At 52.9% G+C, this 17,500-nt stretch overlaps 2 protein-coding genes across 4 annotated transcripts in view; one reads left to right on the top strand and one right to left on the bottom strand.

Moving 5' to 3' along the window:
* Positions 1-6: 6 nt before the first annotated feature.
* Positions 7-7,061, top strand: chrna11 (cholinergic receptor, nicotinic, alpha 11). Its single transcript, XM_041239047.1, has 10 exons — positions 7-77; positions 1,127-1,266; positions 1,483-1,527; positions 2,417-2,526; positions 3,214-3,293; positions 4,049-4,216; positions 4,811-5,005; positions 5,601-5,687; positions 6,116-6,225; positions 6,357-7,061. The coding sequence occupies exons 1-10, from the start codon at positions 26-28 to the stop codon at positions 7,029-7,031; spliced, it is 1,662 nt and encodes a 553-aa protein (XP_041094981.1). The 5' UTR covers positions 7-25; the 3' UTR covers positions 7,032-7,061.
* A 2,506-nt stretch (positions 7,062-9,567) lies between these two features.
* LOC121306886 (tripartite motif-containing protein 46-like) overlaps positions 9,568-17,500 on the bottom strand; it is a 15,274-nt gene continuing 7,341 nt past the window's right edge. For 2 of the 3 annotated variants that reach the window (XM_041238869.1, XM_041238870.1), the window contains exons 3-10: positions 17,173-17,500; positions 16,709-16,855; positions 16,290-16,385; positions 15,748-16,001; positions 15,476-15,597; positions 13,855-14,157; positions 11,033-11,330; positions 9,568-10,581 (exon numbers count right to left, since the gene is read on the bottom strand). The exon at positions 17,173-17,500 is cut by the window's right edge and continues 25 nt beyond it. In XM_041238869.1, the coding sequence (XP_041094803.1) occupies positions 10,098-10,581; positions 11,033-11,330; positions 13,855-14,157; positions 15,476-15,597; positions 15,748-16,001; positions 16,290-16,385; positions 16,709-16,855; positions 17,173-17,500 (2,032 nt within the window). In that variant the 3' untranslated portion in view covers positions 9,568-10,097. Of the gene's footprint in view, positions 10,582-11,032; positions 11,331-12,100; positions 12,264-13,854; positions 14,158-15,475; positions 15,598-15,747; positions 16,002-16,289; positions 16,386-16,708; positions 16,856-17,172 lie in introns of those variants that run through there. The other variant, XM_041238871.1, reaches the window with a different exon arrangement.

Consider the following 17,500-nt stretch of genomic DNA (forward strand, 5'->3'; position numbering starts at 1 on the left):
TGGACCTCACGGCACCCCTGAAACGATGGGACTCAGACTGTGTCTCAGCGTGGCTGTGATAGCTGCTGTACTGCCAGGTAGGTGCTGCTGGAAACAAAACTCACACAGACACTGAGACACACACACTGACATACTGAGACACACGCACACAGACACTGAGACACAAGGTGTCTGCCTTCTTTTATTTGGAGCGTGGTCTTTCTCAATTTGCAGTATTGCCAAGGCAGAAACCCCAGCGTCCGCCACTGCGGTCCTCAGACACGTTTTCAGATACAGGCAGCCTCTGCGAATGCAGTGACGGCTCTTCCCAGAGCAATTCCCAACTTATCCTCTGCCTTCAGCGTCCTGGAGATGTTTGGGGAGGTGCTGGTCTCTTCTCTTGCTGAGCTCAGTTCCAGGCTGTGATCGCTGACTAGGTTGCTGGCTGTCCTTTCCTAATTAGTGTGCCATTATGTAATGTCAGTGCAGAGCCCTTATGAATGTGTTTGTGATTGTTGATCTGTGTAGTCCAGTGTGCCATGAATCGATTTTTTGCACAAGCTGACTCGTTGCGTTTGATTGTTCATGGCTGTAGACAGCTACGGAATGATTTGGGGGTCGCAACCAGAAACTCAAGACTCGTCTCTCATGAGGGACTGTCTCTCTACACCATTGTCTGTAGCACTTCTGTGCACTTTGAGCACGTTTTGGATCAGCAAATGCATGCTTTCAGTTACTTTTAATCAGGGCTCAGAGCTGCACCCCAGACCTCACTCCCATAGAGGAGAAAGGGCCGAATAGGGCTGTTGTCGGCCCTCTTCTGTTGGCGATGGAGGAAGTAAGTCGATCCTGGGAGTGAAGGCTGGTCAAGCCTGGAGGCCAGGTCATTGATGTACAGGGTAAAGAGCCCTGGGCTCAGGCAGTAGCCCTGTCTCGCTACCCTGCTCTGTCTCAAAGCAGCTGTTCCTTTGCCATTGACTTTGACCCCGTGGACAATACTTGAGGACATCAGATCAGACACCTTGTCTCCTGTTCCACTCTGCAAAAACAGACCTGGGTGCCAGATTGAATCAAAAAGTCTTTTGAAAATCTACAAAGCAAGCAAAGATCTTCCCATTCTCTCTCTCTCTCTCGCTCTCTCTCTCAGTGGCCGTGCAGGGTCCTCACCAGCGCTCTCTCCTCAAGGAGCTCCTGAAGGACTATCAGCGTATGGAACGTCCAGTCAGCAACGACTCCCAGCCCCTCCCTGTGTACTTCTCTCTCAGCCTCCTGCAGATCATGGATGTGGTGAGGGCTGGCAGCGTGGTAGTGTGTGTGTCTGTGAGTCTCTGTCTGTCTGTAGGTGCGTGTGTTCTGTCTGTCTGTGTGTGTCAGTGTGTGTGTGTGTCTGTGTGTCCTGCAAAATTCCCACTGGCTAAGTCTGGACTGAGTCGCTGGACACCAGCGCAGGCATCAAGCCATTCAAACTAATAGAAACTAATACCAGAATCCTTCCTTGTGCAGGACGAGAAGAACCAAGTCCTCACAACCAATATCTGGCTTCAGATGGTAAGCAAGATGTGGATTTTTGTTGGCTTCACGTCATTCAATGCGATTTCCATTTGCTGTGTGCCTGTGTGCAGCTCTGCAGTGTGGAGGGTGGAGCTCTCTTTCCTATACTGCTAGAGCGCTCTGCGGTGTGGAGAGTGGAGCTCTCTTTCCTATACTGCTAGAGCGCTCTGCGGTGTGGAGAGTGGAGTTCTCTTTCCTATACTCTTTCCTAGAGCGCTCTGCAGTGTGGAGAGTGGAGTTCTCTTTCCTATACTGCTAGAGCGCTCTGCAGTGTGGAGAGTGGAGCTCTCTTTCCTATACTGCTAGAGCGCTCTGCAGTGTGGAGAGTGGAGCTCTCTTTCCTATACTGCTAGAGCGCTCTGCAGTGTGGAGAGTGGAGCTCTCTTTCCTACACTGCTAGAGGGCTGCACAGTTCTGGATGACTGGTTGAGGAGAGGAACAGGCATCCTGCTTGCGGTTTCATTTCTCACAGTTGGCATGAATTACTTTCCTGACTCTCATCTCTGCTGACCTAAACAATTGGGAATCCGCTCTCATTAAACTGTCTCGAGCGAGGATCGATAGCAGCTACTGAGAGAGGGGGTAGGGGAGGGGGAGAGGGAGAGGGAGGGAGAGAGGGAGAGGGGGAGGGTTAAATATGTGTCAGCCGTCATTAAGAAAAGAGATATGTTTCAAATATCCTCACTCCCTCCTCCTCTCCTGTGTCTTTCAGTTCAGTGATGAAATGGGTACAAAGCAAGTATTGCTGAACCTAGGAGATAGTAACAGATAACCAAAATGAAATCTCTCTCTCTCTCTCTCTCTCTCTCTCTCTCTCTCTCTCTCTCTCTCTCTCTCTCTCTCTCTCTCTCTCTCTCTCTCTCTCTCTCTCTCTCTCCCACACCAGAACTGGTATGATCACTACCTGCGCTGGAACCAGTCCGAATATCCAGGAGTGAAAACCCTGCGATTCACAACAGACCAGGTGTGGACACCTGACATCCTTCTGTACAACAGGTAACCACACCTGAGATCAATACAACAGGCAACCTCACCTGAGATCAATACAACAGGCAACCTCACCTGAGATCAATACAACAGGTAACCACACCTGAGATCAATACAACAGGTAACCACACCTGAGATCAATACAACAGGCAACCTCACCTGAGATCAATACAACAGGTAACCACACCTGAGATCAATACAACAGGCAACCTCACCTGAGATCAATACAACAGGTAACCACACCTGAGATCAATACAACAGGCAACCTCACCTGAGATCAATACAACAGGTAACCTCACCTGAGATCAATACAACAGGCAACCTCACCTGAGATCAATACAACAGGTAACCACACCTGAGATCAATACAACAGGTAACCACACCTGAGATCAATACAACAGGTAACCTCACCTGAGATCAATACAACAGGCAACCTCACCTGAGATCAATACAACAGGTAACCACACCTGAGATCAATACAACAGGTAACCACACCTGAGATCAATACAACAGGCAACCTCACCTGAGATCAATACAACAGGTAACCTCACCTGAGATCAATACAACAGGTAACCACACCTGAGATCAATACAACAGGTAACCCTACCTCTCTCTCTCTCTCTCTCTCTCTCTCTCTCTCTCTCTCTCTCTCTCTCCTCTCTCTCTCCCCCCTCTCTCTCTCCCCCCGCCTCGCAGTGCTGACGATGACTTTGACTCCACTTACAAGACGAATGTCCTGGTGAACTCCAGTGGATACTGTCAGTACCTGCCCCCAGGTGTGTCCTCGTCTCTCTGTCCCTCGCCGGGCCTAGTCTGTGTGCTGCCTGCTGCTGTCGTCTTCGTCTGCATTTTTAACCCTCTTAAAGATAACAGAAGCTCCAAGTGCTCTTTCCATTGCCTCAAGAGGACTGACTTAATCAGGGAGTCATGTGACTTAGCCTGCCTTGTCCACACCACTGCCCCCTACCTGTAAGATGTTGTATAAACTGTAAATATTTTATGCGCTCCTCTTAAATGGCAAAGAAATGAGGAATCACTGAAACTCTGTCTCCGCACATTCTGTGATCTGTCCTGTGTTTTAGAAAGTAAGGCTTTTCAAATCTAGTACCTCACGCTGCTAGTTTTGCACGCTGCCTGCAACGCCTCCACATGTGAGAATCTTGATAGGAAACTGTTTTTCCGTGACTCGGGGAGCAGTTTTGACCTCGGGCGGACGACCTTTGTCTGTGCTTGAGCCAGCCCAGCTAAAACTACTCCTAAACCACACACTTGTGCGTAAATCACGCAACAGAATCACAAAACTCCAGCTACTGTCGGAGGGGGGTCAGCTCAGAAAAGTCGAACTCTGTCGCCATGGCAGCTAAGGCAACATCTTGAGGCCAGGAGACCTGTAACTTTGCATGCAGTATTGCATGCGATTGAGTCCTGTCTTGGGATTTGCTTTGTTCCTGAATCAAGCTCTTTTCGATTGACCTGATGAAGTCTGCCTTATTATTGTTAAGAGAACGAACCTCCCCCCCCCCCGTCACAGGTATCTTTATGAGCAGCTGTAGCGTGGATGTGCGTTGGTTCCCCTTCGATATCCAGCGCTGCAATCTCAAGTTTGGGTCCTGGACCTACGACGGCTGGCTGCTGGACCTGCAGATGGTCGACGCTGATATTTCGGGGTACATGCCCAACGGGGAGTGGGACCTGGTGGGTGAGTACAGGGGAGGGGGTACTGGGAGAGAGAGTCCCGCCAGGCTGAGGTCCATTTAGACGGATCGGTCCTGCTTGGGTACTGAGTCCTGCTAGTGTAGAATCTAATATATATATATATATGTAAACGGTTATAAACTTTTATTGATATATTCAAATGATCTTTATAATCTATATCTATATATCTAATAGTGAGCCGTGCTGGAGAGCGAAGGGTTAAGTCCGACAGCGCAGCAGTTTTCTGTGATAGACGGCCCGCTCACTCTGCTCTGTGTTTAATGATGCGCTCGGTAATCCTGTCCCCCTCAGCTGCAGTTAATCAGACTGAGAGAGAGAGAGAGAGAGAGAGAGAGAGAGAGAGAGAGAGAGAGAGAGACTCAGCACTTAACACAACCAGAGATAACTGCTGAGGCTCTCCTCCCACTCACTCCCCTGCACGGTATTGCAGACCGGCCGTACAGGGATGTGCAGGGATGGGAATGAGACTCCGTAAATGCTTTTGAATTTTCAATCGGGAAATAAAAATAATTGATTTGAAAAAAAAAAAAACAGTTTTTTTTTTTTTTTTTTTTTTTTGTTTGTTTGTTTTTTTTAGAGGTCCCTGGGATTCGGAACGAGGTTTTCTATGACTGCTGCAAGGCTCCGTACCCCGACGTGACGTTCGTGGTGACAATTCGCCGCCGCACGCTCTACTACGCTCTCAACCTGCTCATTCCCTGCGTGCTGCTTTCATCCATGACTCTGCTGGTGTTCGTGCTGCCTGCGGACTCTGGGGAGAAGATATCACTGGGTGAGGGGAGGGGAGAGGGGAGGGGAGGGGAGAGAGAAGGGAGGGGAGGGAGGGAGGGAGAGAGAGGCGGTCCCCCACCCTGCCTCCTCTCTCTCCCACGCCCCCCACCACTGGGGTGGAGAGGTGGGGACCCCACCTCTCCACCCCTCTCCTCCTCTCCTCCTTCCCCCCTGTACCACCCCACCACCCCACTCGCTCTCTCATTCTCCCCCTCTCCCCACCTTACCCCCTCCCTCTTCCACCCCAAACCCACCCCTCTCTCCCATTCCCCACCCCACCCCTCTCTCACACATCCTCCCCCCCTCCCTATTCCTTCCCTTGACCCTTCCTACTCCTCTCACTGTCCCTTCCTCCCTCTTCAGGAAAGACCAGTCACAAAACACTCCCCTCTCTGAACTACAGAAACAGACAGTTTGTGGTCATGTATTATGATGGTTTAATAGTGCAGGTGATGGTTTAATAGTGCAGGTGATGGTTTAATAGTGCAGGTGATGGTTTAATAGTGCAGGTGATGGTTTAATAGTGCAGGTGATGGTTTAATAGTGCAGGTGATGGTTTAATAGTATAGGTTTCTTGCTCTCTCTCCTCTCCTCAGGTATCACTGTGCTTCTCTCTCTCACTGTTTTCATGCTCCTGGTTGCTGAGATCATGCCAGCCACTTCAGACTCCATCCCTCTTATAGGTGAAGAACCCAACCACAAAACTAACTGTCTGTCTGCCTCTCTGTCTGTCTGTCTGCCTGCCTGCCTGCCTGCCTGCCTGCCTGTCTGCCTGCCTGCCTGTCTGTCTGCCTGCCTGCCTGCCTGCCTGCCTGCCTGCCTGCCTGCCTGCCTGCCTGCCTGCCTGCCTGTCTGCCTGCCTCTCTGCCTGCCTGCCTGCCTGCCTGTCTGTCTGTCTATCTGCCTGCCTGTCTCTCTGTTTGCCTGCCTTCCTGTCTGCCTGCCTGCCTGCCTGTGTTGCTGGTGCTACTGGCAGTGCAGTTTGTGTGTCTCAGTGTGTGTGTTTGTCTCTGGTGTCACTGACAGTGCTCTGTGTGTGTGTGCGTGTGTGTGTGTGTGTGCACGTGTGTGTGTGCGCGCGCGTGTGTGTGTGTGTGTATGTGTGTTGCAGGTCAGTACTTTGCCAGTATCATGATCATCGTGGGTCTCTCAGTCATGGCCACAGTGGTGGTTCTGCAGTACCATCATCACGACCCGGACGGGGGACAGATGCCCAAATGGGTGAGTGTGAGAGAGGGAGAGGGAGAGGGAGAGGGAGGAGGGGAGGAGAGGAGAGGAGGGGAGATGTGCTTGATTTGTTACTTATTTTTTGAATAGGTTTCACCTGAGAACTCCCCCCTCTCCCCCCTCAGGTACAGCTGATTCTGCTCCAGTGGGTCGCTTGGTTCCTCCGAATGAAACGGCCGGGTGAATCCGGGGACCCCGAGAGGCCCCCCTGCACCCTAAACCTGCGCCGCTCGAGCGCTCGGAGCCTCTCGGAGCCGTTCCCCCCCCCACACACCCCCACCCCCCCCCCCCCCCCCACCCCCCACCCCCACCCACCCTCCCAGCACCACCTGCCCTCTGGAACCAACAGCAATGGCAGCCTGCTCTACATCGGATTCCAGAACCTGGACGAGCCCCCCGTCCTGTCAGAGCAGCACCCCAACACTGCAGCCACGCAGTGGGCTCCCCGAAAGGGCACCCCCTCTCCCCACCACCCCCACCCCTCCGGCCTCGGCACCCCTTACCACCACCCTCTGGGGAAATTCTCCAGCCTGGGTGGTCTGGGGTCCCCCCCGCCCTCGGAGGGGTGCGGCTGCGGGGGCCCCCAGCTCGCGTCGATCCTGGAGGAGGTGCGCTTCCTGGCAGAGAGGTTCCGGGAGCAGGATGCCGGAGAGACGATCAGCTCGCAGTGGAAATTCGCCGCGGCCGTCATCGACCGACTCTGTCTCGTCGTTTTCAGCATCTTCAACATCATCTGCACCATCTCCATCCTCATGGCAGCACCAAACTTCATAGAGGCCATGTCCAAAGACTTCATCTGAGAGGGAGAGGGAGAGAGAGAGGGAGAGGGAGAGGGAGAGGGATGGGGAGAGACAGAGAGAGAGGGGGAAGGGATGGGGCAGGGAGTGAGGGGAGAGGGGAGAGAGGGAGGAAGGGAGGGGGGAGAGGGAGAGGGGAGGGAGAGAGAGAGAGGGTGAGGGAAGGAGGGAGATAGAGAGGAGAGAGTGAGGGAGAGAGAAGGGAGATGGGAGGGGAGGGGAGAGGGAGAGGGAGAAAAGGAATATTTAAGAAGGGAGATAGTCAGAATTGGCAATGTGACACACACACACACACACACACACACACACACACACACACACACACACACATATTATGTGTATGTCCACTCTCTATATCTCATTCTGCAATGCATTTTCCTGAACAATAAAACCTGGTCTCCCTGTTTCCGTGGCGTGTGTCTGAGTGTCTGTTTCTGGATGCAACTCATTAAACCAGTTTCCTCCTCGCAGTATTCCTCTTGCTTTGAGCTCTGCGCTGTCGAGGGGGGGAGGTATAGTGACTCACAGTGTCTGGAATTCAAACCCAGATCAATCTGCTGCCTCCCAGCTCCTCAGCTCTAACCCAAACTCTACCTCGAATCCATCTTCTTATCACACCCAGATTGCAGTCTTTATGAATGAGTTGAACCGCCCTGTATGCAGTAGCCTGCACACTGACTGTCTATCGCCTTTCAGCACACGCTTAATACCCCGCAGTGCGAACCACAGCGAGCAGTGTGGCTCTAGTGGAGCTGAGGAGGGACTGGGAGAGAGGGAAGCAGTGTGGCTCTAGTGGAGCTGAGGAGGGACTGGGAGGGAGGGAAGCAGTGTGGCTCTAGTGGAGCTGAGGAGGGACTGGGAGGGAGGGAAGCAGTGTGGCTCTAGTGGAGCTGAGGAGGGACTGGGAGGGAGGGAAGCAGTGTGGCTCTAGTGGAGCTGAGGAGGGACTGGGAGGGAGGGAAGCAGTGTTGTTTTCTTTTAGACTGGTTAATCTTTAATGCTCTCCCTCTAGTGACTGCAGGGTCACATTGCACATGAAAAATAAACACCCTGAATTTGAGTGCACTCTAGTGGGCTCTCGAAAGTACTACAGCATATATAATTGTTTATTGTGAAAACCAAATGTTTAACATGAAAACAATTAATATTAGCTTGGAAACAGCACTTGGTTTCCAGCAGGACTCTGTCTGGGGATTGCATGGCCCGTGTTTCCTCACTCAGACCCATTGCTTACTAACCCCGCTGGTATCTCAGAATAGATAATCGCCTCCTTTAACAACAGGCTGAGGGTTTTAACCAGCGAGGCGTCGTGTCACAAGTAGAGCGCCCCCCCGAAACGTTCTCCTTTCTCTAGGGAAGCGGCGCAGCTGGGGGCGGGGAGTGTGTCAAATATATATATATATATATATATATATATATATATATATATATATATATATATATATATTATTATATATATATATATATATATAATTCTCAATTTGCTGCCTCATTTCAAAGTCGGTTGTTTTGACACAGCATCTCCTAGAGAAAGCGTTGATCTCCAGCACAGAAAATGAAGTGGAGACTGACAGGAGACTCTTCTTCACACAGAGAGTGTGTGGGGAGGGGGGTTGGAAACCTTACCCAACGGTGCCCAATGGCTCGGTCGAGCAGCTGCAGAATCACTGGGATCCTTTCAGACCCGACTTGACAGAGTTCTGCTCGGAACCGGACCAGCGCTGACGGCTGAACGGACTCCTCTCGTTCAGGAATTTCCTTCTGTTCTTATGTATTCAGTATAACTATATATTTACCTATAGACACAAGGCAATGCTGTTAAGCTTGTTTCGCAATGTTATCTTGTTTTATTAGGGAGGTTGTGGTTCTAAAGATCACACTTAATACTCATTCATATGAAGCTTACACCCCCTCTATCTCACTCTCCACCCTCACTCTCTCCCTCCTTACCTGCCTCTCTCTCTCTCCCCCCTCTTACTCCCCCCTCTCTCACTCCCTCCCTCTCCCCCACCTTTATCTCCACTGCTCCCCCTCTCTTTCCATCCCCTATATATCATCCCTCTCCACCCTCTTCCTCCCTCCCCTCTCTTCCTCTCTCCCTCCTCCCCTATATATCATCCCTCTCCACCCTCTTCCTCCCTCCCCTCTCTTCCTCTCTCCCCCTCCCTCTGTCTCCCCTATATATCATCCCTCTCCACCCTCTTCCTCCCTCCCTCTCCCTCTCTCTCTCTCTCTCTCTCTCTCTCTCCTCTCTCTCTCTCTCTCTCTCTCTCTCTCTCTCTCTCTCTCCCTCTCTCTCTCTCTCTCTCCCTCCCTCTCTCTCTCCTCTCTCTAACACACATGAAACAGAAACTCAAAAGTAAACTTAAAATGTAAAACTTCATACAAAGACAAGCAAGAAGCACAGAGAAGTTTTTTTTTTTTTTTTTTTTTTTATTCTGACGGTTCGTTACTGGAGACTCAATAATAATAATAATAATAATAATAATAATAATAATAATAATAATAATAATAATAATCATATTAATAAATATTCAACATCCCTTGTAAAAGTTTACCATAGTAAATCTACACAGTCATTTTGCAGTTCTTCACCCCACACTTTTCACATGGTGAAGGAGAAACTGCGAAAGAAGCTTGAAACGGGTTCAGCGACCAGCGTTTCCACTGCAAGCCTGTCTCCCGGACTCCAGCAGCGGCCTCCAGCCTGACTTCCTCAGCGAAAGAAAGCGTTCAGATCTTCTAGCGCCTCTTCGCTCCGGAGAACCAACCGAGGTTGCGCTTTTATAAAAAAAAAATTAAATTAACCAGGCCTTATCAAACACTCGCACGGGCGGCTTCGCTGTTAGCCCCGATAAAAACACCTAGAACCGGGGTGAAATGAAATGATCTGACGTGTTCCTCGGAACAGTTTTCAAAAGGGTAAAAGTACCATTTCGCATGGCTAAGGAATTGCTCCTGTTGCTAAGGAATTGCTCCCGTTGCTAAGGAATTGCTCCCGTTGCTAAGTCACGGTGACAACCCCTGCCTCCTCTCCAGCCCTCATTGGCCTCTGACTGCCCCGCCCCCTCAGTTAGTCACAGGTGATTGGATGGTGACCCTCCGGCTCTGTTGCTGTTCCGCGCTCCGATTGGCTACCAGCTCCTGCACCTGCAGAGCCCCGCCCCCTATGAAGGAGAAGGCGGGGCAGACGGGGGCGGAGCAATCCACAGGCCCCTCCCAGAGGGGGCGGAGGGAGGTGGCATCGTAGAAGGAGACACGCCCCTTCTCGAAGTCCAGGCAGACGCCCAGGCGAGACGGCAGGGGCGCGGTGAGGCACTGGGAGGGCTGCTGCTGGGGCTGGTGGGAGGACTGGGAGCTGTGGTCCCGAGGAGCCGGCTGCTGGAGCCCGACCCCCGGGCTGGTGGCGTTGCTGCCCCCCCCTCCCGAAGGGCAGGGCCCCCCCTGGGGCAGCAGGACCTTTCCCATCCCCACCGTGAGGAAGGAGAAGGGAGGTGGGGAGTCAATCGCAGCATCCTCAGCACCGCTGTCATGACCGCTGTCTGGATCATAGCTGAGAGAGGGAGGGGGAGGAGAGGGGAGAGAGGAAGGGCGAGGGTTAGGATTGAGGGTGACTCCCGTTTCCTGTCTGACACACTGTTTTACACCTTATAATGCAATAATAATGCAATATAGTGATTATTATTATATGCTGTTATACCATCAAATTGTATCATTATTATCCATGATTATATAATATCATGTTATGTCATCATAGGGTTATTATACTAGATTACTGTAATATTTGCGAGCAAAATAAAACCCGTTTTGCTCCAGAAATGTTGGCGAGCTGTTGCAATATACGAAGAATGTATAGTTAGTGGAATTTGATATTTGTGCCAAAAAATGTTTTCATGCTCGAAAAAACATGATGGCTTTGCACTACATCATTACTATATGACATGACATCATTATGACATCACGGTATGATTTTCCGACTCCACGATGTTCTCTCGCTCCCTCACCGCGGGCTGGCCACGTCCTGTGGCACGTGGAACCACTCCTGCAGCCGCGCCTCCAGCCCCACGCCCACCTTTACCAGGTAGGAGCCGGGGTCCACCGAGCATGCCCAGTAGTGCCGGCCCTGCGTCACCGCCATGTCCCCGATCAGCAGGTCGGAGGTCAGGTGACAGGAAGTGAGGGCGCGCTCGGCGGCCTGGAGCAGCGAGACCCCCGGGACGCTGCGCACCGCCCGCTGGTCCTTCGATAGGATGAGCCGGTCGCCATGGAAACCCCAACGAGCATCCAGGAAGAAATTCAGAACTGAGGAGGGAGGAGAGGAGAGGGAGGAGGGGAGAGGAGAGGGAGGAGGGGAGGAGAGGAGAGGGAGGAGGAGAGGAAAGGGAGGAGGGGAGGAGAGGAGAGGGAGGAGGAGAGGAGAGGAGAGGAGAGGAGAGGAGAGGAGAGGGAGGAGGAGAGGAGAGGAGAGGGGAAGGGCAGGGGAGACAGGGGAAGAAATGGGAAGAAAGAACAGCAGGGGAGAGAGGGGATAGGGCAGGGAGGAGAGAAGAGAATTGGGGTGAGAAAGAAGCAGAACAAGGAGGAGGAGAGGGAGGGAGAGGGGAAGGGAGCAGAGAGGGGGCAAGAGCAATATAAACAGAAAAATAACAGGTAAAACCAGGAATCAGAGGAAAGACGGGCAACGGGAAACTCAGTAGCGCCTACTTAGATCAGAAAGAGAGAGGGGCCTGGGGGACCCGGGACCCCCTGCTGGGGGCTGGGAGCTAGGGGCCTCTAACAACTACAACGGCAAGCGTCTCCACCACAAGTCTTCCAGTACTGACAAAAGACTTCCTTTCCAGTCTTTCGCCACTGAATTTCGCGAGTCTGTTTCTTAGGGGGTTTTTTGCAGTCCGATGCCCCCTTGAGAAATGTTTCGACTGGGGGGTGTTTTTGCAGCATCTTCTGGTCGAAACGTTTTGGCCGCTTCTAAATCTGGCGCTGTATTTAATAGTTCTGGGTGGCAAGTCCAATATCCTTGAATAATGACCGCTGCCTGGTTGATTAGAGCATGCATTATTGAGCGCTCAGCTCCTTTAATCACTCAGAATATGGAGGGTTTTTTACCCATGTTAAGGGTGCACTACCCAAAGTGAGGCACTGAAATGGGGGCACTGCACCTTTAAGAAGTGACTGGGAAGAGAGAGGGAGCGGAGAGCGAGAGAGAGAGACTGGGATGTATGGAAAAGGGATAAACTGGTAAGAGGAGTAGAAAGGTGGAGTGAGATGGGAGAGATAGAGAGAGAAAGGGTGAGAGAACGAATGTTAATCATTTTGAAATGGAAATGAAGGTCGCAGTCTATATTTGTTTCCATCCTATTGGGACGTACTTGATTAGCTGTGTGTGGAGTTACCTGTGTCAGGTGTTTCTCAGGTAGGTGTGTGTGTGTGTGTGTGTGTGTGTGTGTGTGTGTGTCTTGTAGGACAGGTAGAAATCTTCGCTGTACTCTCCGACCACAGAGAATGGACCGTCACCAAAGCAGGTAGATCTCTTCGCTGTACTCTCCGAAGCCCTCGTCTCTCAGGTGTGCAGTTACCTGTCTCTCAGGTGTGTGTGTGTGTGTGTCTCTTACCTGGCGCGGGAGGGGTGTGCAGGTAGATCTCTTCGCTGTACTCTCCGAAGCCCTCGTCTCTCAGGTGTGCAGTTACCTGTCTCTCAGGTGTGTGTGTGTGTGTGCAGTTACTCTTACCTGGCGCGGGAGGGGTGTGCAGGTAGATCTCTTCGCTGTACTCTCCGAAGCCCTCGTCTCTCAGGTGTGCAGTTACCTGTCTCTCAGGTGTGTGTGTGTGTGTCTCTTACCTGGCGCGGGAGGGGTGTGCAGGTAGATCTCTTCGCTGTACTCTCCGAAGCCCTCGTCTCTCAGGTGTGCAGTTACCTGTCTCTCAGGTGTGTGTGTGTGTCTCTTACCTGGCGCGGGAGAGGTGTGCAGGTAGATCTCTTCGCTGTACTCTCCGAAGCCCTCGTCTCTCAGGTGTGCAGTTACCTGTCTCTCAGGTGTGTGTGTGTGTCTCTTACCTGGCGCGGGAGGGGTGTGCAGGTAGATCTCTTCGCTGTACTCTCCGAAGCCCTCGTCTCTCAGGTGTGCAGTTACCTGTCTCTCAGGTGTGTGTGTGTGTGTCTCTTACCTGGCGCGGGAGGGGTGTGCAGGTAGATCTCTTCGCTGTACTCTCCGAAGCCCTCGTCTCTCAGGTGTGCAGTTACCTGTCTCTCAGGTGTGTGTGTGTGTCTCTTACCTGGCGCGGGAGGGGTGTGCAGGTAGATCTCTTCGCTGTACTCTCCGAAGCCCTCGTCTCTCAGGTGTGCAGTTACCTGTCTCTCAGGTGTGTGTGTGTGTCTCTTACCTGGCGCGGGAGGGGTGTGCAGGTAGATCTCTTCGCTGTACTCTCCGAAGCCCTCGTCTCTCAGGTGTGCAGTTACCTGTCTCTCAGGTGTGTGTGTGTGTCTCTTACCTGGCGCGGGAGGGGTGTGCAGGTAGATCTCTTCGCTGTACTCTCCGAAGCCCTCGTCTCTCAGGTGTGCAGTTACCTGTCTCTCAGGTGTGTGTGTGTGTGTGTGTCTCTCTCTACCTGGCGCGGGAGGGGTGTGCAGGTAGATCTCTTCGCTGTACTCTCCGAAGCCCTCGTCTCTCAGGTGTGCAGTTACCTGTCTCTCAGGTGTGTGTGTGTGTCTCTTACCTGGCGCGGGAGGGGTGTGCAGGTAGATCTCTTCGCTGTACTCTCCGAAGCCCTCGTCTCTCAGGTGTGCAGTTACCTGTCTCTCAGGTGTGTGTGTGTGTGTGTCTCTTACCTGGCGCGGGAGGGGTGTGCAGGTAGATCTCTTCGCTGTACTCTCCGAAGCCGGCCTTGTTGAAGCCCTTGACTCGCAGCACATACATGCAGTCGATCTCCAGCCTCTCAATCACGGCACTTGTTCCGCTCACCTCCTCCAGGCGGCGCCAGAGTCGTGGCAGTTTGGCCCCGCGCGGCTCGGTACGCCGGAACTCCACGGTGTAGTGCCATGCCGGCGCTGAGTCCACGGGCAGACGCCAGCACAGGTAGACATGGTCATAGGCAAGAGTGCGCTGGGTATCAATCACTGGAGCGAGGGGGGCTGCAGAGAGAGAGAGAGAGAGGACAGGAGAGAGATGGGGAGAGAGGGATAGAGAGGGTTAGAGAGAGGAGGGAGAGACAGGAGAGAGGGGGAAAGGGATAAAGAGTGTGAGGGAGAGAGAGGGGAGGGGGAGAGGGATATAGATAGGAGGGCTGCTGAGAGAGGAGATGGGGAGAGAGGGGTAGAGATAGGGGAGGGGGAGAGGGATAGTGAAAGGAGAGGGGGATAGAGAGCGTGAAGGAGAGAGTTGGGGAGAGAGGGTTAGAGAGAGAGGGGGGAAGGGATACAGATGGTGACGAAGAGAAGGGGGAGGGGGTGAAGGATAGAGATAGGGTTAGAGAGAGAAAGAGAGGAGATGGGGAGAGATGGATAGAGAGGGAAGGGATAGCAAGGGTGACAAAGAGAGGGACAGAGAGTGAAGAAGAGAGAGGGGGATAGAGATAGGAGAGGGGAGGGGGTAGAGAGAGTGTGAGAGAGAAGGGAGGGGATGGAGAGGGATCTAGATAGTGAAGGAGAGAAGGGAGGGGGAAAAGAGGGATAGAGAGTGAGAGAGGGGGAGAGGAAGGAGAGGGATAGAGAGAGGTAGAGGCGAGCGATAGAGATAGAGTGATGCAGAGAGAGATACAGAGAGTGTATAGAGAGAGATACAGATATTGAGAATGATACAGTGTGATACTGAGAGTGATAGAGAGCGATACAGAGAGTGATAGAGAGTGATAGAGAGTGATAGAGAGCGATACAGAGAGTGATAGAGAGTGATAGAGAGCGAGAGATAGAGAGTGATAGAGAGTGATAGAGAGCGATACAGAGAGTGATAGAGAGTGATAGAGAGCGATACAGAGAGTGATAGAGAGTGATAGAGAGTGATAGAGAGTGATAGAGATAGAGAGTGATAGAGAGAGAGAGTGATAGAGAGTGATAGAGAGTGATAGAGAGCGATACAGAGAGTGATAGAGAGTGATAGAGAGCGATAGAGAGTGATAGAGAGTGATAGAGAGCGATAGAGAGTGATAGAGAGTGATAGAGAGCGATAGAGAGAGAGATAGAGAGTGATAGAGAGCGATACAGAGAGTGATAGAGAGTGATAGAGAGCGATAGAGAGAGAGAGTGATAGAGAGCGATACAGAGAGTGATAGAGAGTGATAGAGAGCGATACAGAGAGTGATAGAGAGTGATAGAGAGCGATACAGAGAGTGATAGAGAGTGATAGAGAGCGATAGAGAGTGAGAGATAGAGAGTGATAGAGAGCAATACAGAGAGTGATAGAGAGTGATAGAGAGTGATAGAGAGTGATAGAGAGCGATACAGAGAGTCTCACCGCGGATGAAGTTCAGCTCACTCAGTAGTTTCAGCTCTTGGCTCACGTCCAGCTGGAAGTGCTTGAAGGAGGAGTCAACCAACGGGGAGAAATTCTGGAGAGACTCCGTGGCCTTCACCATCCTGAGAGAGAGAGAGAGAGAGAGAGAGAGAGAGAGAGAGAGAGAGAGAGAGAGAGAGAGAGAGAGAGAGAGAGAGAGAGAGAGAGAGTCACTGCACACCCATCTCCCCTCGACCCTCCTGACCCCTGACAGCACAGGGCATCACTCTGACCTGTTGTGTATCTGCTTGGCTGCCTGCACGAAGCAGGAGTGGTCCGTCTCCTTCAGCACCTCCTGTGTGAAGGCGAGGAGCCCGGCGTGCTCCAGCAGTGCCTGCCTCTCCGACACCTGGGCTGCCAGCGCCGCTGCCCTCCGCTGGCGCGACGCCTCCAGAGCCTGGAACAGCGCCCCCTGCCTCTCCTCCAGGGCAGCGCACAGCTCCCCCAGGCAGTGGCCAGCCTCCTCTCGGGCAGAGCTGCTGTTGATCTGAGGGGGTCGCACGATGGGGCAAGGACAGAAGATGGAACGCAACTTTTAAAATGAGCTTTGAAGAAAAAACAGTGTTTAATTATATAGCAAAGGCCTGTCTGTATCTCAGCCTCCCTGTCTGCCTGTCAGGCCGTGCCTTACTTCTGTCTGTCTCTCAAGGTCCCTGTTTCCCTGTGTCTATTGGTCAGCCTCCCTCCCTGTCTGTCTGTCTCCCTGTCTGTGTGTCAGTGTCAGTTTCCCCTGAGAGTGGCAGCCTGTCAGTGTCTCTGTCTGTGCGTGTCTCACCTCTGTCTGTGTGATCAGTGCCTGTAGCTGTCCAATCTGGGACTGCACCAGCTCCTGATTGGCCAGAATATAGCTGATCCCCTTCGTCAGCTTCTCCTGTAAGAGACACACACACACACACACACACACACACACACACACAGAGAGAGAGAGAGAGAGAGAGACACGCACACACAGAGACAAAAAAATAAACAATTAGTTCAACACCCAGCTAAGCTTTCTTGAAGCAGCATTCAGCAGCTCTGATCATGGAAAAGTTCTTCAGTGTTTAAGACATCCTGCTGCCACTGGAAGGCTCTCTCAGCGTCTTCCACGAAGGCGCCTGTCACTGGATTCATGAAGTTGGTTTTGGTATTTTCCTGAGTGTTTGATGGTGGTGAATGATGTGATATGGTGGCATGGCGTGGCGTGGCTCGTACCTTGAGTGCCTGGTAGGCGTTGGCGACGGGGGTGACTTTGTGCCCGGCGTGGACACGGCGCAGCTTGCACAGCGCGCACACGAGCCGCTGGCACGACTTACAGTAGAACGATACCTTCTCCTGATCGTGCTCCGGGCACATCAACACCTGAGAGAGAGGAGAGGAGGGAGGTGAGAGAGGAGAGGGGGGGGGGGGGAGAGGGAGGGGGGGGGGGGAGAGGAGAGGGGGGGGAGGAGGGGGGGGGGGGGGGGGGGGGAGGGGAGGGGGGAGGGGAGGGGGAGGGGAGAGGGGAGAGAGAGGGGGGGGAGGGAGGAGGGAGAGAGGAGGGGGAGGGGAGAGAGGAGGGGGGGAGGGGGGGAGGAGAGGGAGGAGGTGAGAGAGGAGAGGGAGCAGGTGAGAGAGGAGAGGGAGGAGGTAGCAGTGATGAGAGAGGGGGAGCTAGCAGAGCACAGTGAAGCCCTTACCTTAGGTCTGAAGGTGAGCGTGGGGGCCATGTACTCATGTTGGGCACGGGGGGTGCCCCAGGGGTGGTACAGCTTGAAGCATTCGTTGCAGAAGCTTGCCCGGCAGTCCGTGCAGCTCTTCGTCGCCTCCAGGGGGGCGGGGGGGCTCTTGCAGAACTGGCACATGACGGGGGGGCTGCCCAAGCTCACGGTGTGCCGGTAGCGCTCCACCACCCGCTCCAGGGTCAGGTTCCGGAGGCAGTCCGCCAGCCCCCGCTCTCCCAGCTCCACGTCACACTGGCAGGAGGGGCAGGGGAACGGGATCGAGAGGGGAGGGGCCTCCCTGCGC

This window comes from Polyodon spathula, chromosome 51 (genome assembly GCF_017654505.1).
Source record: "Polyodon spathula isolate WHYD16114869_AA chromosome 51, ASM1765450v1, whole genome shotgun sequence".
In the NCBI taxonomy this organism is placed as follows: domain Eukaryota; kingdom Metazoa; phylum Chordata; class Actinopteri; order Acipenseriformes; family Polyodontidae; genus Polyodon; species Polyodon spathula.

Bases quoted from the DNA above. Each gene is read 5' to 3' on its own strand.
- chrna11 (XM_041239047.1), top strand. From the start codon at position 26: ATGGGACTCAGACTGTGTCTCAGCGTGGCTGTGATAGCTGCTGTACTG. The intron at 5,006-5,600 runs GTGAGGGGAGGG...TCCTCTCCTCAG, and splicing joins TGGGGAGAAGATATCACTGG to GTATCACTGTGCTTCTCTCT. The intron at 6,226-6,356 runs GTGAGTGTGAGA...CTCCCCCCTCAG, and splicing joins GGGGACAGATGCCCAAATGG to GTACAGCTGATTCTGCTCCA.